This window comes from Cebidichthys violaceus, unplaced genomic scaffold, assembly GCF_023349555.1.
Source record: "Cebidichthys violaceus isolate CVI_PGR_0920_01 unplaced genomic scaffold, fCebVio1.0.p SCAF_23, whole genome shotgun sequence".
NCBI lineage: Eukaryota > Metazoa > Chordata > Actinopteri > Perciformes > Stichaeidae > Cebidichthys > Cebidichthys violaceus.
The window spans coordinates 9,052,225-9,077,615 of record NW_027176406.1 but is presented as its reverse complement, the minus strand read 5'-3'; the positions used below and the strand labels follow the sequence as shown (position 1 = coordinate 9,077,615).

The 25,391-nt window shown below is 42.5% G+C and overlaps 1 protein-coding gene across 1 annotated transcript; it reads left to right on the top strand.

Annotated features, from left to right (window-relative positions):
- The first annotated feature begins 943 nt into the window (after positions 1–943).
- Positions 944–25,391, top strand: grid2ipa (glutamate receptor, ionotropic, delta 2 (Grid2) interacting protein, a). Its single transcript, XM_068719099.1, has 23 exons — positions 944–1,025; positions 2,477–2,730; positions 2,840–3,172; positions 3,258–3,412; positions 10,996–11,271; positions 12,318–12,403; positions 12,630–12,699; positions 13,163–13,459; positions 14,189–14,340; positions 14,454–14,615; positions 15,049–15,155; positions 15,276–15,423; positions 16,488–16,819; positions 17,858–20,329; positions 20,449–20,536; positions 21,055–21,141; positions 21,263–21,459; positions 21,573–21,728; positions 22,069–22,155; positions 22,258–22,387; positions 22,507–22,625; positions 22,723–22,887; positions 23,704–25,391. Exons 1-23 carry the CDS (start codon positions 944–946, stop codon positions 23,782–23,784), a joined length of 6,036 nt encoding a protein of 2,011 aa, XP_068575200.1. The 3' UTR covers positions 23,785–25,391.

Genomic DNA, 25,391 nt, shown 5'->3' with positions numbered 1-25,391 from the left:
CATTTCTTCCCTGTGGTGATCACTATGATGTACTCAAATCATGCAGTATCATTGTATTATTATCATCCTGTGTAGCAGTTATGTTTCCTCTCTCTTTGTTTTTAGCAGTGTGTGGCTGTAGAGTGAATGTCATCTCCCGTCTCATCATGGGAATACCACCTGCTTTGAAAGCACACGCACCCGCCAGGTAAAAGGGAGCATCCTCTGGGGACACGCTTTCACTCCACAGGGCTTGTGCTGACTGATGTCATGCTGTCGACTTTGCATTCACATTTGCAATCCTACACTAAAGTCGTCATAGCTTAAATATCGCAGGTAACCTTGAGCGTGTCTGCAGGCTACGTCTCTGTAGCTGGTGCTCCAGTGCTGAGGTTAACGCAGCCGCTATAATCAGAGAAGTGTCCCTGGCTGGTACCGCCACACACTGGTTTCTGGGTCACTCCTCAGCCCTCTGAGAGGGCCCTATCTACATGAGCAACCATGGAAGGCAGAGAGAGAGAGAGAGAGAGAGAGGGAAAGGTATTTATAGAAAAATGGGGCTTCGCAGTACCTTTTCTTGCAAAGAACCATTTCAGGACCAAGTGAGCGTGTCCCAGTTTTCTGATCATCGCTCAGCCATAGGGTTTGGGCTGAGGCTGGACCGCCTCACCCACGATGGAGAGCCTGACTTTGAGACGCTCTCCCCCGGCCTCCCTCTCCTCAGCTGCAGACCGCTGCTTCTCTGATTGAGAACAGAGGGAGGCATTGGCCCAGATACCCTACAGATGTGACCTTTTTAGGTACACTTGATTTGCCTGAGCTGGATAAGAGGGCTTTTGGTGGCGGTGAGCTCAGCTGAATAGCAGCACAAAGGTGTCCGAGGCCACCCTTTGGCTGCATCGACCTCCAGGCCGGGGGCGAAGAGAGGCTGGCTGGAACGTGCCCTGCCGCAAGCCGGGCGAGAATGAGGCGTTTCCTTAGCAGGAAGGGCCGCTTCTCCCTGCGCCAGAGCAAGTCTGGAACCCGGAGTGCCTCCAAAGATTTCTGTAAGTCTCTTTCTCTGAATAGTAGTTTGTTTTTGTTTTTTTAACGTGATGTTCCTGAACTGTTTCATCTGCTGGAGGTAAGATAAAGAGAAGAGCGAAAGCTGACATTGTGTAACTGGGTTGCAGAAAGAAGTTGTGACAATCCTCTTGAGTGAAAAGATTATGATCCACAGCTCCATGTCAGTGATTTCCCAATCTATTTTAGATCAATAATCAGCTGCAGTTTGATGTTTCCTCTCAGCGAGCTGACACCGCATTCTGTGGCTCTCTGTGAGTCTTTGGATGTGTTGTATGTTTTATTCACTCAGCCACATCTCACCATGAATATTAAGCCGTGTGCTCCAGTGAGATCTCATTTGTCTTTTTGTTTTGCATTGAACCAGATCAGACATTTCTACATTTCTTTACAAAGTCTTCTACAGACTTATTTTTTTCGCACTTTTGTTGCACTTGTTTGTTACTTTTCTTGCCGTCTCTAATTTAGTATTTCTCCGGCTGTCTCACTTTTCCTCTTGTTTTTCTTTTTGTAATGATCAGAGGTATAGAAAGATGGAGACAGAGCAGTTTGGTGCTGGTGGTTTGATGGATGTCTCTATGCAATTGTTTGTCTATCTGCAGTTTTATAATGTATCTTACATAAATGTGCTCCGTTATATTTTCCCATGTCAAATTTTCCCTTCCAAATTTGCACCGTGGAGAAATTTTTTCATACGCTGAGACTCAATTAAAATCCTTCTTGATGGGAGTGGCAGTGCTAACTTGACTTGAGGAAAACATTTCATAAAATACGTATACGGTGAAGTTTCTAATTTTGCCTTTTTAACTGTAAGTAGCCTTTAAATACAAATGTGTAAAAAAAAAAAAAATGCAAAGAACTAATAACGAAACAAAAATATCCACAAGCACAACCAGTCCCTATAATATCATATGTCTTTAACATATCTAGATGGCTCTAGATGAGCGGAGATAAAGCAAAGTGAGCCTGTTGGGACATTTTCTGCTGCAGTAGAATGAGGCCAGTGACCAGGGGAAGGCCAGCAGTTCATGTGGACTAGATACCAACAGTCAGAAATAACCTGCTTCACTCTATTCTTTCCTTTTTCTGTCATTCAACATACAGAGAAACAAATCTATCTATCAAAGGTGCTTTTTGACTTGACTTCTGTGTCTTCATATGTGTGTCTTCATTAGGTAGACTCGTGTTCCTACTGCTACAGCTCCATCACTGCGATATGCCCTATTTAAACCAACGGACCGCTTGACCTCCATTTTACAGCTCACTACCTGCTTCTTTGTATGAGCAGCTTGCACCAGATTAGCATATGTTCCTACATGCTAATATAACATACATATATCCTACAAGCAGTAAAACATTTCACCTCCCGATTAAAAACCTGTTAAAGTATAAACCGATGCCTTTTTCCGAGTTTCATCTTCTGTTCATCCTCCAGACCTCGGCCTCCCAGCCACCAATCAGAACTGGCCTGAGGCGTTTGGCTTCCGACTGGGTGGCACTGGGCCCAGCTACATCCTGTCAGTGGCGGAGGGCAGTAGTGCCTACCTGGCTGGCCTGCAGCCGGGGGACCAGGTGGTGGACATCGAGGGCCAGGATGTAACCAACCTCAGCACACCAGCACTGGTCGCTCTGGCTCAGACCCTCAAGACGGTGCCACCCAGCATCGGAGTGGTGTCACGGATCGAACAAGTAAGCTGACACCCAGTGCTCCATATTTAGTGTTTTTTTAATTGGTGGGAAAACACTAAAAACACACATAACATTCAAATAAAAACATCCATGCTTTTCTCCTCCTCAGATTGATGTCGCTCCCGGGCCCGATGGCCGTTTTGGCTTCACCATCATTGGAGACAGCCCTCTGATGGTGGAGGAGTGCATGCCCAACGGTCCCGCTGGTCGCAATGGCCTCAAGGCCGGGGACTACGTCATGGAGGTCAACGGCATCCCAGTGAAGCATCACGAAACAGCAGCAGCCATGATCAAAGCAGCTCAGGGTCGGCCTCTGCGTCTGGGCGTGCTCAGTATGGCCCGGCGGCCCAAGCGACTGAGCAGCAGCATGAGGGTGTTGTCGCAGAGCGGGGATAGCATCAGGGACAGTCGCGCCCACAAGGCCATGGAGTTCAACAAGAAAGTGAGTCTGAAATAGGTAATTTTGTATTTAAATGCAATTGTATTTTGTGCATTGCTTAATGCCAATGCGTTTATTTACCCATCAGGTGGAGGAAGTGCTAGGAGAGGAGCCAGATGTGAAGGAACAGCTGTTTGATGTGCTCAAGCAGTACGCTGCAGAGAGGGATGTGGAGAGCCTGGCTGAGGCCCTGCCCGACATCTTGATCACAGAGGAGCATCAACAGCTGATCGACAATGTCAGGTATCAGTTGCTCAGACAGACTTAACGTCCAACATGTCTGTGTGCGTGTTGTGTGTGTCTTGTTTAGAGTCTGCATGACTAACCGGTCTTTTAGTCCTTCTCATGCAGTGATCAGAGAAGCCTTGTCAGACGCGAGAATTTCTTAAAACTGGACCGTCTCTCCCCCCCCGCACTAAAACAGACACTGCAACAAAGTTCTGCTACATTGGTGGCTTTACATCTTGTTTCAATATCTGTCACTGCCAGTGATGCAACCAGGACCAAGCATTAATATTTGAACCTGCTGTGCTGTTTCCAGTCTGAACTCTCAAAGGGTATGCGTTATGTGCTTGTGAATTTTAGAGTTGCATTGTAGTTTAGCTTGTGGGGAAGTATCTGAGATGTTTACTTGTAGAGGATGTTACTGTCTAAAACCAAAACTCCTCTTAGATGTGTTTTGTTTGCATTCTACATTGTTAAATAGGCTGTGCTAAAAACTTCTGTAAATTATTGGATTTGAGCAACGGCTTAAGTGTAAAACATTAACAAAACATACCGTTTATTAACAGTCCAGCAAGACATGACAACTAATTCCAAACTGTGCGTCTGAATAAATGGTTAACTTTTTTGAAAAGCAGAAAAACATTCATAACTTAAAACTAAATCAATCGTGGAAAATGTGGAAATTAATATTCATCACGGCTAACTGAAATCCCCATGCAGATAATGTCCTAACTGTGTTGTACATTTCAAATTGTTTTCTCATAATTATTGTTTTTGTAAAAGTGCACTCAGGAGACTGCTATTCTATTGTGTGTAAAGGATTCACTGCACAGACTTTACACAACACTAAGGACACAGAGAGGGAGCGAAAACTCCTTACTTACCTCATGAAATCAATCGTTTAGGAACTCCCCCTCTCAGCGTTTTGCTGTGAAATGCGGTAGAGGTGGACATTGGGAGCACATATGAATAACTGCCCTAATGTCAAGCACTGACTGCTGCCCTTGGGGCCTCTCAGGTACAATACATAAGAGTACGGTTAGAAATTCACTTCAGAATATTGCATTTCTTCCTCATCAGCATTGATCGGAAAATCAAAACCCAAAACCTCTGCATGCACTTGCGTTTTTTTTTCTTTCTTTCAGTCCCCACCTCCTCTCACTTTCTCTCACTTTGACTTTCTCCCTGTTGGTCTCTTTCTTTCCCATTTCTCCCTGTCAGCTGTGATACACTCTTTGATGCTCGCACCATTTTTCTTTTGCGGATCACATCATTGGATGCTCTTTATTCCCTCCTCTGCATACAGCTCTTAGCTGCAACAGCCAGTTTGCTGCTGCTGGTTGAGATATGCACATATACCAAAACAGAAAAACATGCAGATGCTTAGACTGGGTGCCCACAGCACTGCTTCTCACACACACATGCATGCAGTCGTTGCTCTGAAGGTCTATGTGGGAAGAAATGATGAATTGCTGCCTCAGGTGAGTACTTAGAAATACTTTGGCATTGTACAGTTGCAGATTTTGTAACATGTAACTGCTCATCAAGTTTATATATGATGTTTGATTGATCATGAAGTAACCTGTAGTGTTTTTAAAGCGTTCTATGGTATCAGTCTAGTAAAAATCAATTAGCATTTGAGTTTTTCCGGTGACATGTTTTTGGGGAGTAATTCGTTCTCCTTCCAGCTAAACAACAAAGCTGTTGTCCAGCCATCTCAGTTTCCTCCGACACAGCTGTCTCTATCACAGCTTTGATAGCACATTTCCTTCCTTAATAAGCTGCCTGTGAAAATGCTTTGTAATCTTTGTTTTGCACAGGAGTCCCATTAATTATGCATTAGCTGTATCCATAGAGGACTAACTGTTTTTGCTGTTTCCCTCACCTCTAGCCACTGACAAAAGTACAGTTACTCTCCCAATAGGAGCCTGAGTCTGTCTTTAGATTATATATATTTACTTCAGATAGCTGTAGTACCCATATTTTTATTTTGTTGTGTCAAGATCAGGTGCACTGTAATCTTGACATGCTTTGATATGCAAAGTTTTTCATCTTCCCTTCCTCTTGCCTGCTGTGTCATTGTGTTGTCATTATCAGTGCTGTTTTGTGCAACAATATGTTCGTTTATGGCGATTAGGCTGTGAAAATCCTTCTCTGGAAAGGGATAAAAAAAATATGTTTTATATTCCATGTTTGAAATAGCTCTGGTGAACATGTTTCTGTGGTAGGAGCCTGAGGGAGATTTGCTTCCAGGTTGTCCATGAGCCAGGCCTCAGGATGGTGTTGGTGTTAATGCCTGCTGCTGACAATGAAATGTCTCAGACACATATTTTTGATAGGCATGCTTCAAGGCAGCTTTTTTTAGTCTTTGCCATGCTAACAGTTGTGCATCCAACCTACCAGCAGGAATACCAGTATGTATTTATTTATTTACTAGGAACAATGCACATTAATCAATATTTCAGTTTATATTTCAAAGAAATTCGCCAGAGTTGGCTAGAGAGCAAATTTTTGTCTGTAGTCCGTGTGCAGGTTATTACAAATGAATGGCCTAATATTATCAATACAATGCTACAGCGAGCACTATTTTACAGCACAATGCAACACATTACGATGCAATACAACATACATAAATGCATTACAAAAGGGACACCGAAATTGTTCATCATGTGCTGGATGCCATTGTTGTAGTTTGAGGTGTGGAGAATCGATGTGTCTGCCACTGAGGCTGAATCTCCCTCTTTCATTAATTCGCTGTCTCCTCCCCCTATTTCTGTCTGCCTATCTGTCATTCTCTCTCCCTCTACCTCAATCACTGTCACTTCTCGTGACAGTCACACTCGCATAGGAAAACTCTCCACCCACCCCACTTCAGTCCGATAATGAGAGGTCAGAGGATGTGAGGTGTGCTTAACAGCTGACTAAGTTATTTCTTCTGTATTGCCTTGTAAAACTTGACCAGCTGGGCCGTGCTCTGCTCAGTCTGTCTCTGTCCCCTCGCCGATTTGCCTCGCCCTCCCACAGGATGTGTTCTATTTTTAAGCAGCCTACTTCTGTTAATAAATTCTCTCTTAGGTTTCTGACACATTTGCCAGTGTTGATTTAAACGGCTCTGAAACCCAGGGGTTATAGCAAATGCTTGAACACTTGAAAGCTATGCAAAAGATTATGTATCTGGAGTGTCATTAGAGTCAATATTGGAACATCTAGTCGCTCTTTTGTTCTTGCGGCCCTGTTGTGTTATGGTAATTTAATGTAATTATAGTGAACTGAAGGCCTTTGTCTCATACTCAATCTGTATATAGACTACAAAGATATGAATGTATTAGACTGATGCATTCTCAACCCAGGATGCAGTGCAGAGTTTTCTTTTTTTTTTCATTAATATTTCAATACCAGAACGTTTCTGTATTTTACAAATGTTTTACGAATCAGTCAAGTTGTTTTGGGCTGGAAATGTCTGGAGACATTTTGATAGATGTCGCACAGACATGACAAAGTTTTTTTACGTACACACACACTCACACTCACACCCACACAGCCATTGTGCTGACCTGCCTATGAAATTCCACTGGGGCTCTCCTCTCCACTTCTCCCATCTCTCCCTCCTCTCTTACTCCTTTGTTCATCTCATTCTTTCCTTCCTCCTCCACTGAGGGAAGAGAAAATTTGTCACTCACTGCCTCCTACTGCAAAATGCTGGACGACTCAGTGACGAGGATTATCCTTTTAACTGTGACCGAGAAGACTACCCTGCGGTGACCTGACTTGACCCTGGCTTCTTTGGAGGAAAAAGGGGACAAAAGATGGGCACAAAGAAAGAGAGCTGCCCCAAACAGCTGATGATGCTACCTGAGGATGTGTTGGAGGTGTGGAGGGATGTGAACCACATCCACTCTCACAGTTTGCTCACTCCCTCGTTCTCGTTCTGTCTCTTTCTTCCTCTGGCTGCTTTTCGAGTCTGCAGCAAACGCTTTTGAGATCCAGGACACCTTCCTTTTATCGTCTTTCTCTTCTTTCCCCTTTGTCCGGGAGAGTTTGTTTGTTCAGACTAGATGGGGACTCACCGAGATAGAGGAGAAGCATTTGCATTGCTTAACTGAGCACAGGCGCTTCCTCAAAGCCCAGAAGAGCCATGGGAAGGGATAGGAGCCTTTCCAGACACTTTCGGTATGGCACTTTTCCTTTGATCTCAGCAGCGCTCACTGTGCTTTCTGTTGTTTGTGCTGACTTGTATCTGAAGTTGCTGAAGTATTGTGCAACTATTTTCTGTGTGTTTGTTCTGAAGTTTGTGTTGGTGATTATTTTACACTTTTCGTCGGCATGTAAAAATATGAAACTGTGAAACATGATGAGAAAACTTCAAGATTCTTGCAAAACTCAGAGTTCGACAAATACTGTTTTTCTTAATTTGCCTGTCTGTGGCTTTTTAATTTAATTCTGTGTCTACATCTATGTTTTGTGTTTGCAAATGAATGACTGGCTCAGCTGTGAAATTAGCTGATCAGAAGTGGGTCTGATAATAATGGCTCTTGCAATGAGTTTTCCAACTGATTGCAATTGTCATTCATCCCTCTGTGTACTGTGTCCTTGATCCACCCCTCCTTCAGGCCTAATTATAAACTCCTCTCGCCCTCCTTATAATTGAGGGCATCCCAAGGCCTACATCCAACTTCAACAGAGGAAAGCTGTAAAGTTTCTGTTCACTTTTTTGGCCGATTTAGAAGATTTGACAAATGAAATATTCTTTGGCTGAGATCTTAGCATGACGAAGAGGTGTTGGAGGTGATAAAGTTATTGGAAATCAATAGAGCCAGGCCTTATGACTGTCATAAATACATAATAAATGGCCCCATTCAGTTTAGTTTTCCCTGTCCACTGTTTGTCTGAGCAAGTGTGACGTATGAGTGTAGTTTGGGAAAGTTCTGTGGCCTACATCGCCTGTAAGCACATACTAGTCTGCTTCATTCCCAATAGTAACATGACCCTGGCCTAGAAACAGCTCTAGTTCTCCACTTTCTCTCTTTCCTTGTTTCCAACTTTGTCATATTTTACTCCTTGTGTCCTGCAATTTTTTTTTTTCATTCTTCATATTGACTCATGACTTTCGACTTTTTCACCAACTTTTTTCTTCGTCACTCACTCCGCCTTTTTATTTTACTGTTTGTAGTACCAATTTATGTTGTTGGGTCTCTAACTCGAGTTGTTGTAGTTCTACTCTTGTTACACAAAACTGGCCCTTGCTATAGCCTGGTGATGCAGACGAGCACATTTCAGCCCTCTGGGGAAGTTTTGACATTGCGCAGCACTTTACCACTGTCACCCATCTACACCACTTCCCTTGGCTTTTATTTATATGGATGGTTTCATTGTGATCAGATGAAATCGTATCTATGGAAGTGATTATCCTTTCAAGATGAGCCTTCATGTTTAGTTTTTCACCCTGGCATCACATCCACAATACTCTGAGTTTACTGAGAGGACCAAGATCATCCATGAGCAATATGATTGTATATCATCATAATCACCATCATTGTTGTTATAATGCAGTCTGTGTGATGGGTTAAAGCTGTAGATAGAGGTAAAACAAAAGGGGACCCACGATTGATCCCTGTGGAACATCATATAATAGATTCACCTTTTTTTCACACATGTAGATAGTTGTTAATACAATGTAACATACTGCCACCGCCACCTTTCCAGTCTTTCTAATAAAATGGTGTGATTGACAGTTTTGAATGTGGCGGTGAGATCAAGAAACACAAGGATGCATAGATCTTTTAGGTTCTTTCTGTGTTGAGATATTGCAAGTAAGTGTTGAGTTAAGGCTACAGATACTGGGATCAGAAGCATCTGCTTCTGCTGATTGTGCTTATTGAAGAACATTGAAAAAAACTTTTTTAAAGCATAATTGATTGCATTATTTTACTTTTTTTCTGTGATATAACCTGTCGCCGTCATTGTTTTTATAAAGCTGTAGTTGCTTATGACACAAGCAGTGTTTCCACAGATGGGTTAACTCACAATAAACCGTATGCGCTTATCAGATGGCACACACAAACTCAAACTCAGTGATCAACAGTTAACTCCGGATTCCCATTTTGTGACTGCATGTGTGTGTGTGTGTGTGTGTGGGGGGGGGGGGGGGGGGGGGGGACAAACTGTACTGTTGCTGAAGTGCTACCAAATCATCTAATCCTTCATCTAATCTAAATACCTGCAAAAGGACTGTGACAGATTTGAATACCAAACTGTACCACGGAGCCTTATTCTCAAAAGTAGCGTTGGAGCCAAGAGTTGTGCTGTGTGTCTGCAAGCACATTGGAACTGGTGCACTCTGACAAACCAAAGCACTCGTTTCTCCTTAGCACAGTGGAAGTACCCTGGAGAATTATGACGACGTGAGAGAGATAGAGAGAGGCTTGTGTTGAGGATAGAGGCAGCATAATTTTGTAGGCGGGATCGGGGGGGGAGGGGGTATGCAAAATAGAAAAGGGACAAATGAGGTGTGTGTACATGGGTGTGAGACGGCGGTTTGATCGTGTCTGTGTATGCAGAGCCATCAGATTATAGAGAAAGAAAAAAGGTGCCCTATATTTGTAGGAATAGCGTTGCCTGAAACATATTTCACAATAGTTATTGGCAAGGATTCTTCCATATCTGGGTCATATCTGTTGTTATGTATCTTTGCTGTTCTTGCAGATAATTGGCCTAATATAAACAGGTGGTGTAATAGGAGTAGACATTTAATGCAGAACAAAACATCAGTGGTAAATGTCATAAAATGCGGCTTTCTTTACAATTGTTTGCTGATGTTCTGTCATAGAAGAGGCAGCGAATCCATTTTTAGACCAAGTCTCGGGCAGCTTAAATACAAGCCCTAATTGACAAGTTTGATGCCAACACTACAATCTTCATTTAATTGACTGGACACTTTCTTTTCTAATGCACCACTCAAAACAGACAGCAGGAAAGCGGGTGCATTACGCTTACAAACACCCTAAATCTCACAAACGGATATCTCAGAGTATCCGAGGGTGGGTTTTTCCTTAAGAGGATAACTGCATAAGGAGTCGATTATGGGAGGGGGAAATAACACTGATAGGGGGAGAGGAGCACTTTCTCACAGAGGTGGCTCTGGCTTTGAGCTTCCTTTTTTTCCGCATATTAGCAGAGCTGTCACTGATACTGAACACTCTTACCTGCAGCTGCTGCTGTGACAGGACCACACAGACAAAGCTCATCTTTTATCTCTTTCATTCTCTCACACACATGCATACACCCACAAAAACACACGAAAACTAATGTTGGACCAATCCCTTCTACCTCCCTCGGCCCTCCTATGAGACGATATGCACTGAACTATTTTTGAACCAATTAAGTGGATCCTGCAGCTGGAACAATATGTAGTCGGAACAAGAATCCCTCTGTTTTTTTTCTTGGATACTTTGGACGATGGATGCTCTGAGAGATCTGGATGAATCATTTTAGATTTTGTGGGGTTTTTGGCTGAATGCTTCTCTGGTATGATTTTGTTGGATGTCAAGATTTTCAGTAAAGCCTATTTCTGAGTTTGTGTCTGATCCCACAATGTTCGCCAGAATCTTCATTCCCAAGAAGCACCGGGAGCGTTTTGATGAGGTGGTTTCCCAGAGCCTGATGAGCCGGATCAAAGGGCGGAGCTTCAGTGACCCTAGCCGCAACCACCTTCGCCGCAGTCGGAGTGAGGATCACCCCGAACGCCTTCTGGTGTCCACCCGCGCTAGTTCAGTGCCACGCACCCACGCAGAGGAAGGCGTGGTCCCCCCCGCCCGCGGCATGCGCAAGACCACCTCACTCATAGCTGGTCACTCCAGTGGCACCACCACCAAATGCAGGTCTGTATTAACTGTCATATTGCAGATTTTTATTCAACAGTATTTTCTTCGCTCATCCTGTCTTTTTTTAGTTCTTGTATGTTTTGACCTTTTATCAGCAGGAGTCCCATTATCATCATCGTCATCATCATCCCATTTTCACACCAGCTACACAGTGCCATGTCATTTTAGCTTTCAAAGAAAACCCGTTGTCCTAAAATAGCATCTCCTCTTTTCTTACGTCTGATCAAATTTATAACCATTCTACATGAGAACTGCTGTGACAGGTCTTCCTGTGTATTTATGTGAATTAAAATGAGTAGGAGTTAAGTGAAAAACAGACCCTTTAGAGATTAAGCCAATGGCAACATAAACCTATTTAGACAGTCATGCCTGTCCTCTTGCTCTCTTCATCTGCTGTGACATTGTTTCTTGTTGTGTCTTTATGAATTGATGACAGTTTGTTCTCTGATAACAAAATCCTGATCACATCAGGATTAAAAGATGGTAAACAACATAAGTACAAACATCCTTTCACTATCTCTTGAAACGGTAAGAATAAAATGCCCCTTATCTCTTCTATGGTGGATTCATGAGGATGTTATACAGCTCCCCTGAGATATACTGTCCATATTTAAGTTTGGTTTTTCATGCAGCATGGGAATTTAAAGCAGTCTACTGAATATGGAAATCTGCAGTTGGACTCCATATTAAACTGCATAATTTGTCTCATTGCAGATAACTTTTTAAACAGATCACAGCCCCTGCACTGTGTGCAGTGAGCTATAGTGATGAATGGATTCTACCACCCTTATTTAAGCACAGTTTGTGTCCTTTGTGACATATTTATTAAGTCTAGCAGGGTTTCTATATGGTAGCCCATGTATTATTTAACTGTAGGAAAATTATTATTGTTATTTTAATAATTTTATATTAGTGTATATATATATATATATATATATATATATATATATATATTTGTGAAAACCTGCTTTTCTTTTAATTTATGCAGCCTCTGTTTATTCCTCTGTCCTGTCATTAATCAAAGCTCACATTTGTCTCTTTAGGACAGTGAGAGTGTGTAAGGGTAACACCAGTTTTGGCTTCACTCTAAGAGGCCATGCTCCAGTGTGGATTGACTCTGTCATCCCTGGTAAGTAAAAACAAATGTGTGTATTTCGCTCATTATGATTATTTGTGTGTATGTGTAAATTATCAAGCTGTTGTAGTATCAGAGTACTTTTAGTTATTACGCTGTAATAACTTTATACCTTTAACAGTTTTTTTCTTCATAAAGCTTTCAGATGCTACCACTGTACTGTCTGTGTAATGAGGAAATGATCAAATCAGACATCTCTTACTCATTTTCTGTTCTGCAGGAAGCCCAGCAGACAAGGCAGGTCTTAAACCAGGAGACCGCATCCTGTTTCTCAATGGACTGGACATGAGGTTGAGCTCTCACCCGCATTCATTTTATAGATTCTTTGCAAATTTGTGCACAAGTTCAATACATTTTTTTTAATTCTAAATCTAATTTCATAGAAAATGATTATATTTACAGGTAAATATGGTATATATTTCCCCTGTTTGAGATATTTAGTTGTTTAGTTGCTCACGCAGTTGTTGAATTGAGTGGAAATCTCATTCTGGAAAGATTTGGTAGACCAGTTTTGATAAAGAAGCTCCCCTGAGAATGTAAAACTTTCTTTATATTACAGTATATGTCATGTTATCTGCAGAATACAAAAACCTTTAATATAAATGCCAAAGTAATTTAAATTGGAGGATTGAGCTTCTTTCTAAAAACATAGTTTGCAGATGCAGTTAAAAGCTTGTCGCAGTGTGTGTGTGTGTGTGTGTGTGTGTGTGTGTGTTCATGTGTTTCCATGCGTTACCATGTGTCTGCCTGTAGGACGTCCTCCCATGAGAAGGTGGTGTCCATGCTCCAGGGCAGTGGTGCCATGCCCACTCTGGTAGTGGAGGATGGTCCGCCTACTTTCACCCTGGCAGAGCAGGACCTGGCGGGGGGCGGCGTTCCCACAGAGCGTGCCCGTTCCCCTGTGCTCAGCTCCCTGCAGTGGGTGGCAGAGATTCTTCCGCCCAGTATCCGGGTTCAGGGCCGCACCTTCGGACAGCAGCTGGAACACCTGCTGACCATCCAGGAGAGGTACACCATCTGCAAAGCTCTGGAGAACTTCTTCCAGCACAGGTGAGCAACGGCTAAGGGGGAGGAGAAGGGGGGAGTGGGGTGAAATAGATGGACTCAAAGTGATGTGCAAAAAAGGTAGAAGGGAGGGGGACAAAAAGTATTGAGAGGAATAACTGAACATGTTTAAATTATTGTACTGTTGGGGCTGGTATGTGCTTTTATATTAAACTATAATTTGCATGTAAATTACAGTAAAAAAAAAAAATGCGTTGGTTAAGTTAACACAGGAATCAGGAAACAAAATGGGCTTCTATTGGAATAAAAATTGAGACAAATCAAAATCTAACTAATCCCAAATGAATGTTTCTAAATTTATGATAGTAATAAAAGGGGTACTCCAGCGATTTAGTATTTCAGTTTGGGGATTTACAAGATACAGTTTAAAAACATATTTTCAAAGAGGCCCAGATTTCCTCATTTCATGTGTCTGGTATGGGTTAAGCTGGATCTACAGCCTAAATTCCCCATAATGCCACCATTAGCATCACTTCGATGGAACCTCCCTGCTTGGTATATGCAAGTTTGTAACAAAGGCTTTCTTTTCAAAGTGTTTTTAGTCCCTAAGCCTAAACAGAGAGAACCTTGAGCCACAGACCACATGATACAACTGTTTTCACAGAATTAATCTTGTGTCTAGTTTGGGTGACCATTTCCATGAGCTCAACTTTTGACCTCTGATTGGAAAGCCAGGCGATCTCTGTCACCTTGCCTGTGTTTCCATGGCAACAGGAATGTTGACACTCTGATCGTGGATGTGTTCCCGGTGCTGGATACTCCAGCCAAACAGGTGATCTGGCAGTTTGTTTACCAGCTGCTGACGTATGAGGAGCAGGAGCACTGCCAGAGCAAGATCTCACGCTTTCTTGGATACAAAGCGCCAGGTGTGTGTGCACACGTTTTGAGTTATGTTTTAAGTGCGATCAGCTTGGGTGCTCCAGCCCTTCATACACCTTTGCCTCTTCCTCTGCATTGCCAATATGTGTGTGTGTTCCAGTTCCACCACCACCACCACCTCCTCCCCCTCCTCCGGAGTCCGAGGTTGTCTCCGAGCCCCATCGACGTAGCAGCTCCATGAGGGTGACAGGGACCACGTACAGGAGCAGTGTGAGGGGACGTAGCTCTGATGACCTGGTCATTGGCACACACTTGGGCATGGGTACAGAACTTCATTATCTTCATTATAATCCATAGCAACACTAATGCCATGCAGATTTATTGTGTGCGCCACCATGACACCCTTGATTCTTATCACCACCATTGCTATTATTTTCAGCATTCACATTATCCTCATTGAGAGCATAAACACAGTCCTGTTAAAAAAGATTTTTTTTGTTAGAATCTGTTTGCTTTTTGTTTCCAGCTTCCAATTTATTTTACGTGGCAAGTGGCTCACACTAGTTTAGTTCATACGGTTTTAAGATTTTATATACTGAATAATAGTTATTGTTGTCAAAATCGCTTGGTTGGTGGCCCAAAGATAGCCGGGGATAACTGTCAGCCCAAATCAGCTCGAGCCCACATCCTAACACCTGGCCAAACTTGGCCACCATAAATGAGCCAGAGCTAACTCGGTTACCTGGTTGCTTTAGGCCTCCGTGTAGAGACAGTGCTGGAGACGGGTATGAGGTTGGCTCCAGGAGAGAGACAGTCAGGAGATGGTACTTCCCTTCCTGAGACTCCTAACAACCTCACCAATGTACGTACCAAAGTCCTCATGGGAAAAAATATACAGTAAATATCAACGTAGGATTCACCATGCACTTCATCATTAGGGCAACTCTTACTCTGGTTTCTTTGTACATTTCCACCATACAAGCTGTCAGCAGTGTACGCTGAACTGGAGAACATGTATTCAACCAAGAGGTCCAAGTCTCTGAAGAGTCGTCCTCCTCCCACTCCAGAGAGTTTGCTGGATCTGGAGCCTCCCTCGCGCACAGCCTCCCCTACAATACATGCTAACACAGGTAGCTTAAAGTTTACATACAGTAAACTCTTAGCAGCTGGAATTATATTCAACTCGCTGTAAAAAAAATGAATACCGTGCGGATATATTGTGTGCGAAAGTGTGTACTGTTTGTGTTTTTGATGGAAGAGAAGGAGGATAACAAAATGTTAAATCCAAAGGTAGCCAACCCATTTCTGACTCAACTGAATATACTTAAATTTTGCATTGAAAGCATATTTGTGACTTTGTGTGCATAAATACACAGAATAGAGGAGGTTTTCTCAGCCTGGGTGTTGCAATTAGTTTATATTTAGTTTGTTAGATTAGGACTTGTGTAGGAAAGGTCAGAGCTGACATCACACAACTTGATATAGCATTATTTTAAATTTTCTAACAAGTTGCCACCTTTGACTTGATTTGGTCTAACCGTGGGATATGGATGTAGAGCTCACATATGACCCTCATATTCAATCTACTCAGGTTGCAGGCATGTTAGGTGGAAGGAAGGCACTTTTAAATTGAGTCTAATATATTCCATATTGACAACATTGAACCGTATACAGTAAAGAGGTGATGGTGATGGTGGAAGTGGAACTAGAAAACACACATTTAAAGACCCCCTTCAAACAAGAAAGGGTTTTCTGCAATGTATAGCTCCTCTGAGAGACGTTTTAAGTTTGACCTTTTTGTGTAGAACCTTTCACATTTTCCAAAGCCTCTTCTTACATGCACACAATAACTATTTGTTACATTTAAATTTAGTTCATTATTGGAGCTTTTTAAAAATCGAATGGGGGGCTGGGGGATTGGGGAATTTTCGACAGATTGTCTAGAAGGGAAAGTGTGTTGAGATGTTTAGTGGTTTATTGTAGATTTAGTTGGAAAAAAACAATATTTAACAGTTTACTCATTTAACCAAACTTTACTGAATGTATTTACTTGTCAGAGACTGTCATTGATAGTCTTTATGTATTTGTTCTATTTAAACATCTGAAAGACAGTAGAGATTCATTGCACCTACCATGATGCGTCAGAGATTTAGCCATCATTACATAACACTGTATATCTCTTCCTTAATCTCAGGTAGCCGAAAAGGCCCCCCACCTCCTACATGCTGGCCAGAGCCCCTCCCCAGCCCTCCCCAATCCCAGTTCTATTCATCAGGGCTGACGAGCCAGACCAGTGGGGAGTCCAACCCCTACATCAGCCTGGACAGTCCCCCTCCATCACCCCCAGAGCCCCCTGACTACCCATCTACTCCCCCCGGCGTCCGCAGCAACAAGCGGCGTTACACCTTCTCCAAACCACCTCGCTCAGAAGACACAGATCGCTTTCTGGATGCACTGAGCGAGCAGCTGGGACAGAGGGTGGCCATCATTGATGACTTTCTGACTCCGGAGAACGACTATGAGGAGGTAAAGTAACAGTTATGAATGAATATGGAGTCTGTAGCCTCAATATGCAGTCGGATGTTATCAGTTCAATAATATGAATCTTTAACTTTTTATCTGAGCTGCACTTTACAGATTATTTAATTACTACTCTACAAAAGGACACTAAAACAGTAGAGAAGTCTCAAACAGTGTGTTGAAATGATTTTAGAGGTTGTTTTGTTTGGTGTAGAAAGAAAAAGACCTGTAGGGTCATCTATTAGCTATACAATTCTTGTGAAAATACCAATGTTCCCATAATCTTTGGTGATGGCGGGTTAATTCTGCATGGTGAACTGATTCCCTACGGTGCGTAGGCTGTGCGTCCAAATGTGAAATAGGACAGACCCCTTGACACACATACAGAATGGGTACAGAACATACTCTCCTGTAAAAAAAACAAACAACTAAGTGAAACGAAACTTAAGATTTAGAGTAAAACTAGGTTTAAAGAATAATCTTTTGCAAAAATAAAATTGCAATGTAAACAGACTCACGTACAACAGTACAGTACAACAGAGTTATTTCCCTGTATGTTGTCCTGTATAGTTTGTTTCAGTTTAGTTTTATGATTCATCACTTTGACCTCAAAGAATCATTAAATACACAATCTGTAATCCAAATGCAAACAAAAGAGCAGCGCCACGTTCAAAAACACACCCAACCATTAAAACCGGCTGACAGTCACAAATTAATTGGCAGGTCAAACACACACCAACTAAATAAGAGTTATTTTTACACATGATTTGCCCCAAGACATCTTGATTTCTTTTGATGTAAGAAGCCTTTATAGAGTGAACTGAGTTGATGACAGAAGCCGTTAAAGCTGTCATCAAGTCTGCGCAATAGGTGTATGTCAAAAAATGTTCCTGTTGTAACCATGTTTGTACAGCTCTTGCAAAGAAATATAGCCAGGTGATCCTGTAGAACCGGCCCAGTTTATTTAAATGACCATATTTATGTGTACCAAATTTCCAATTTGACCTTAAAGGGCTAATGAAGTGTAATTGGTGTTAATGCCAGGATGTTGTGCAGATGGGTTTCCCAGATGAGGATGATGACGATAATGAAGAGGAGTTGGGGTTGGACGAAGATGAAAATGGAGGATTTGTGGCCCCAGAGCTCAGCAGTCCGAGTGATGTTCAAAGCAGCAGTGGAGAAGAGAATGCCTCCTCCCTCACCTACTCCTCCTCCTCTGACCACATCCCTCCACCCCCGATGACCCCTCCGCCACCCCCGCCTGTTCAGTTCAATGACCCGCCTCCTCCACCTCCAACACCTGCACAGACTCAGTCTCAGCACCAGCAACAACAGCTTAGCTACACCCCTGAACATTCCCCAAGAGCATATGTGCCTATCCGCCGCAAATCTGGCCCACCTCCCCCACCTCCGCCCCGCAATAATCCACCACCTAAACGGCACTCCTTACATAAAGTGCTGCCCCCAAGAGAGGACCTTCAGGTCCATGCTACCATACAAGAGCTAAAAGCCTTCCAAGAGCAACAAGTCTACCAGGGAAGACAAGCCTATGTGGAGCAACAACAAGCATATAAGGAGAGGCAGGCATATGAGGAGCAGAAAGCCTATGAAGAACAACAACTGTTCCAAGAGCAGCAGGCTTACCAGGAACAACAGGCCTTTCAGGAGAACATTTTCAAGGAGAGACAGGCTTACGAAGAGCAGAAGGCATATGAGGAGCAAAAAGCTTTTGAGGAGCAACAAATGTACGAGGAGCAACAAGCCTACCAAGAAAGGCAAGCATATGAACAGCGCCAAGCTTACCAGGAACAAAAAGCGTTCGAACAGCGTCAAGCCTACAAGGAGCAAAAAGCACTTGAGGAGCTACAAGCCTACAAGGAGCAAAAGGCACTTGAGGAGCTCGAAGCCTACCAGGAGCAAAAAGCTTATGAAGAGCGTAAAGCATATGAGGAGCGTCAGGCCTACGAGGAGCAACAAGCATTTCAAGAACAACAGATTTACCAGAGCCACCATTCGATGCCTAACCAGCCAACCCAGCAGAAAGCCCACTCACCGCTGCCTCCCCAACAACTCCACCAGTCCTTACCCCCACTCCCCTCTCCAGACTCCTCCCATCAGCATGCTAACCATCCGCTTTATATGATGCGTCAAGCACAGCAGCAACAGGCCCACCAGAGTCATCACCACCGACGTCAGTCCCGTTCAGCCCCACCTCCACACCAGGTATCGCCCCAACCAACAGCCCACCCAAGCCAACAAGGTCAATACGCTGAGGGCATCTACCAAAGTCATCAGGGCATGAGACCCCAGGCCCACCATTCCTCTGTGGAGATGCTTCACCAGATGCACCAAGCCCCAGCCCATCACGCTTCTACCGAGATGCTCCATCAGTTGCAACAATCCCAGGCTCACCATTCATCTGCTGAGATGCTCGAGCAGATGCAACAAGCCCATGCCCACTTCTCGTCATCGGAAATGCTCCACCAAATGCACAAAACCAAGGCCCATCATTCCTCAACAGAAGTTCTGCACCAAGGTCAGCAAATGCAGCCCCACCACTCCTCGTCCGAAGTTCTCCATCAAGCGCACCAGATGCATCAGGGACAACCACACCATTCATCCACTGAGCTGCTCCATCAAATGCACAAACCCCAAGCCCACCACTCCTCCACAGAGCTGCTCCATCAATCCCACCAGATGCACCAAACCAAGCCCCACCACTCCTCCACAGAGCTGCTCCATCAAGCCCACCAGATGCACCAAACCAAGCCCCACCACTCCTCCACAGAGCTTCTGCATGAAGCCCAGCAGGAGCCTGCCTCCCTCCCTTTTCAGCTAAACCGGGACAGCCACTCCCATCAGAGTCGGAAAAGTCTTAAAGGTCATCATCAGACCCAAGTGTCACCGCAAGGGAGACACCAAGAACAGCAGATCCACCAAACCCATCACCCCCAGCCCACCAAACCCTCTCCCCAAAGACCCCACTCTATCCAGCAGACCCATCACCACTCCAGCACACCTCAGATCCACCACATCCACCATATGACCCCACAGCCACCTCCGCAGGACTACCAACACCAGATTCATGTAATCCACCCTCCCCAGCAGCCCCACAGGCCTCAGCCTCTTCTTTCCACCTTTCAGCCGCTCCAGCCGCACCAGCCCACCCTCTCCTCTTTCCAGCCTCTGCCCCAACACCACCAAGTCCAGCCCTCCACCCAAGCCACCCGTTCGCAGTCCCAGCCCTCACATCACCTGCTGCAGCAGCAACACCAGCCCCAATCCCAGTCCCACCATAAGCCATCCCATGGCCAGCCCCAGCCCCAGTCCCTCCCACACTCTCTATCTGACCCTTCAGAGCACCTGGAGCCCCCTCCGCCTCCACCGTTGCCCCCGCCCTGCTCTCCTCCACCGTTGCCCAGGCCTTCTCTCTCCAGGATGGACTCCAACCACATGAGTGTGAAGAGGTTACGCTGGGAGCAGGTGGAAAACTCAGAAGGGACTATCTGGGGACAGGTAAGCTTTGTGGGGTTTGGACTTGGGGAGCTGATGCTTCATTAATTCCAAATTAAAAAATTATCTAACAGTCATGAAATTGTAATTCACATAGCACCATTTTTGCACGTCTTTGGTAGTTGGGAGCAAATTCTGACTATGACAAACTGCATGACATGGTGAAGTATCTGGATCTGGAGCTGCACTTTGGGACACAGAAGAGCACCTGTGAGTACAAGTGGCTGTATTCATATCTGCAGTGCTTTAAATGGAGGCACTGCGGAAAATCATAAGATGATATTAAAGTATTCCGGATTTATCATTAAGCCCCACTCATGTGCTACAAATACAGTATTTTAATCAGAATGACAACATGCATCATTATTTCTTAGCAGCACATCATTATCAAGTTCTAGGATCTCTGCTTCCTTGGAGTGTGATTATTTAGTCATTAAATCTACAGTATTTCACCGCTAAATTCGGTCTGACTGATCAAAAAAAAAAGCAACACCACATGAATCCCCAGCTCTTTTTTAAATTACTTTTCCTAAAATGTTTCTCATTTTTGACTGTAATTGTGGGATCTAAGTTTGTTATTCTGCACTTGTACTACTTGTAATTTACTTCAAACCTACTGAAACAAAATGTTAAATATTCACAAAATCTGTATTCCCATTTATCTCTCTACTGTCTGTTTGTGCCTTCCTAACATCTGGGCATTTTACTAATACTGATCCCATTTTTAGTGCCTGTTCCAGAGCCATCGCTGACAGAAACTTTCAGAAAGAAAGATGTGATTGAAATCCTGTCCCATAAGAAGGCCTACAATGCCTGTGAGTGTAACATGGTATATTATTACATATTTCCAATATTCGTTAGCCCAGATTCATGCTCTCATATATGGTTCAGAATTAGGAATTCACAATTTCTGTTTATTGTCCTTTTAACATTAAGCCATCCTGATAGCCCACTTAAAGCTGTCTCCCGGTGAGCTGCGCCAGGTGCTGATGAACATGGTCACTGATAGGCTGGAGCCAGCCCACATCAAACAGCTGCTGCTGTATGCCCCTGATGCAGAAGAGGTCAAAAAGTATGAATGTTACAGACAGGACCCCAGCAAACTCAGTGAGCCAGACCAGTTTGTGTTGCAGGTATAGTCCTGGCAGGGATTGGACGGGTGGGTTTTACTGTGTCTTACATTGTCCATATGCTATTGCATTTATCACCACTCACTTCTTTGCTTGTTTTGTGTGTTATCCATCAGTTGTTATCAGTACCAGAGTACAAGACCCGCCTGCAGTGCCTCCTCTTCAAGTGCTGCCTACAGGAGAAGACAGAGGAGTTGAGGGGAGCGTACGACTGCCTCTATAAGGCTTCGATAGAGCTGAAGACAAGCAAGAAGCTCGCCAAGATACTCGAGGTAGCCTGCTGTTAAGTACATACAAGAACATGTTGTTTACAGACACTGCACAAACAACCTCCCAACTACGTTTGTAATCAGATAAACAGTGAACTACTTTGACAAACTTATTTTCTTTTCTTTTTTCTTGAATTTGAATCCATTTTTTTTATGGATTTTTGACTTGTGACTTGAAGTGTAGCAAAACATTAAGAATAAAAATATATGAAAAATCTATTATCCATGAGTTCATATGAGGGATCAAAAATATGTTGCAATTGAAACTGTAACAAACATTTGTATATAAAGTAGTTGTTTGACAGAGTTACATTTCTGCTTGCCACATTCTGTTTCTCATCAGTTTGTGTTGGCGATGGGGAACTACTTGAATAACAGCCAGCCTAAAACCAACAAGACTACAGGCTTTAAGATCAACTTCCTTACAGAGGTACATCGTACTAATACATATTTAAACCATGTGACCAAGAAGCTTTTTTTTTCTCATTGTATTATGTTAATACAGTTGATAACTTCATTGTGTCCTCTGCAGTTGAGCACAACTAAAACAGTGGATGGGAAGTCGACATTTTTACATATTCTGGTCAAGTCGTTATGTCACCACTTCCCCGATGTGTTAGATTTTTCCAAAGATTTAACTATGGTTCCCCTTGCAGTCAAAGGTAGATACATTTTATTTTGGGCCAAAGCGATAACATTTAAAATTTACTGAGCACTTGCTCAATATTGGTTATTGTTGTGTGTTTTTTTCATTTCATTCTCTTCTATTTTCTGTCTCCAGTAAACCTGAGGACTATCACATCAGATCTGAATGATCTTCATACAACCATCCAGGACATTCGCTCAACTTGTCAGAAGATGCCTGCGACTGCTGAGGACCGCTTTGCTGTCGTCATGAGTGTATCCTTTACGATATTTGGAGTACTGATGAGGAATGAAATAGGTATAGTAGAGGAGATGATGAAACTGTTGTTCCCCTTTACTCCAGTATACGTAGAACTTTCTGGAAAACAGTCATCCAGCGATCCAGTCTCTGGAGTCCCTGCAACAGAGAGCTATGGAGGAATTCAGCAAAACTGCCTCTTACTTTGGAGAAGACAGCAAAGCCACAAACACTGAGGCCTTCTTTGGTATCTTTGCTGAGTTCATGGACAAATTTGAGGTGAGCAAGAAAGATTCAGGTATTAATTTGTTAAAATAATTCCTGCTGTCCCACCTCTACATTGTTACAGTCAAAACTATATGCATGTTACTCTCTGTAGTTCCTTCTCAGCCTTCCACCAAACAATAAAACATAAAACGTCTTCTTCTACAGATAAATTACTCTTATGATTATCTCATTACGTCCAAGATTTTCTACTCTGCCAATGTTTTGTTTTTAGAAAAATGCCCATGCTAAGGGATTAGTAATGAGCACAGCGTGAATTTCATCAAAGATGTAGAGAGAGAGAGTCTGCCAGGCTACGGTGCTGATAATGAGCTTCATACAGTAGCAGGATCATTATGTTGACACTGAGTATTCAGCACTGTGCTGCAGCCTGACAGGCCCCTCGGGAGGCCAGATCTGAATAAAGAATTTTAAGAAACAAATTTGAAAAAAGTTGGAATTCAGCAGCTCAATATGAGTTCAGAGCAGTTCACATTTAGTTGTCTCTGGTTTACACGAGCACAAATTGTTTTCCATGCAGCTTCAATGAATATCACTTTCAAGATCAGATTTATTTATTCATAGAATAATCCATTAAAATACCTAAATCTTAAAGACCCAAAAGATTATATATATATATATATATATATATATATATATATATATATATATATATATATATATATTAATATACTGTATAGATATATAAATTAACCATAACTAAAGACACACGCAACATAACAGCATATTCCACAGAAGCTATTAAAAAAAAAAAGCAAAGAATAATAATGTTTATGTGAGCTTACAAACCCTGTTGTTTCTTTACCAAAGAAAGCTCTCAGTGATCAGCAAGCTGCAGAAACTCAGAAGAGCCCCAGAAGTCCACGAATGGCCTCCCCTCTGGCCTGGTAACACACACACACACACACACACACACACACACACACACACACACACACACACACGCGCATATGGAGATGACTACATAGTTCATAAACACACACAACGCAGACACATTCACATATTCTGTTTTTACATGCACAAACACATACACACCTCCTTAATGCACAATTTTGGGCAAAAAATAGATTCTATGTATTCATGTGTTTTTGGTAAAATTAAGGAAGGGAGAAGCGTTGACATGAGGCAAGAATAAATGTCTTTTGCATCAAAGATGGACGAAATAGCTTTATACCAGTGGTATAGTACATACTGTATATCCTTCTAAAACGAAAATACTTTTTGTTGGTTTAAAACTTGAATGACTAAAACTGGTACATAGAAAACAACCTTGTCAGGCCGTCATCATATCTCTACTATTTGAAAGACGGTTTCTCAGTAAAGTCCTGTAGTTGAAGATTTCTTTCTCTAAGCCTGAGTGTATGTGTGCTATTACAATCCTACAGTGAAATCTTGTTGTTATATATCCACGATTAAGACATAGATTTACAAAAATACATTTTATCCTGAACTAGATATTTAATTAAAATACATTCACATGTGTTCTGTATTTTTGTAAGCCACCCAGCACACTGAATGTAACAAGTTCTTTACTGACTGAGTTTAGCGTATTTTCTCAAGTAAATACTCGGATGATTTCATTAACTGCTTTGTATCTATTCCTCACTGTTACCGGATTTTCCATATAATTTCCTCTTTTCTTCTTCTAACTTAAAGTGTTATTAACATGTATATATGAGACATCAGTGGGAAGTTGGCCCCTACCACTTGTTTTTATACATTTCAACTGTTCCAAGGATCAACTTGATCTGGTCTGCAGTCTTTAACACACAAAGTATAGGTAGTAGAAGTGGGATTATGTGGAGCTAAGTTAGCTAACAGCGGGCAGTGTGCAATATGTGAATGTTTAACTGTGTTAGATATTATACTACATATTATTATACTATATGAAACTTTAACAGAACTATATTGTATTTGTATTGTTCAGAATGAGAGTGGATATAAAGGAAACGGATACAGATGCTACAGTATATGAAGCACTTTGTTACTTTCATGTGTTACCCAAATATTTCTTTTATTGATTGTGTCATATGGAACAACCATAAAGTCATTAAGTATAGTGTAGCAGATGCAGCATTTTACATACAGTTATTAATACAGCTTGTGAGATGTGCCAGTGCTCCGTGAAACATACATTTAGTTTCCAAGTGATATTTTAAAATGGTAAGGCAAATTATTATGATAATAATGTGTGCAGTTAGTAAAAGCTTTGTTTTCTAATAGTCCAAGTTGGTTTTTTTCTGCTTAAATTACAGAATGTAAACCTCTAAAGCATTACCGTCCATTTAAGGCCTATAAAAGTGTTATGTCTGTATTTTGTATTGTATCCTAACAATGCTGACAACTACAAAGAATGGAATAAAATCTACTTTTGCCTGGATGTCTTAGTTTTTAAGATTTTTGATGTAAAAACTATGGAAATCATATAGAGAAATAATACTGTATGCACAAGTGTATTACTGAACGGACAATAAATAAGATTAAGAATGGAATCACAA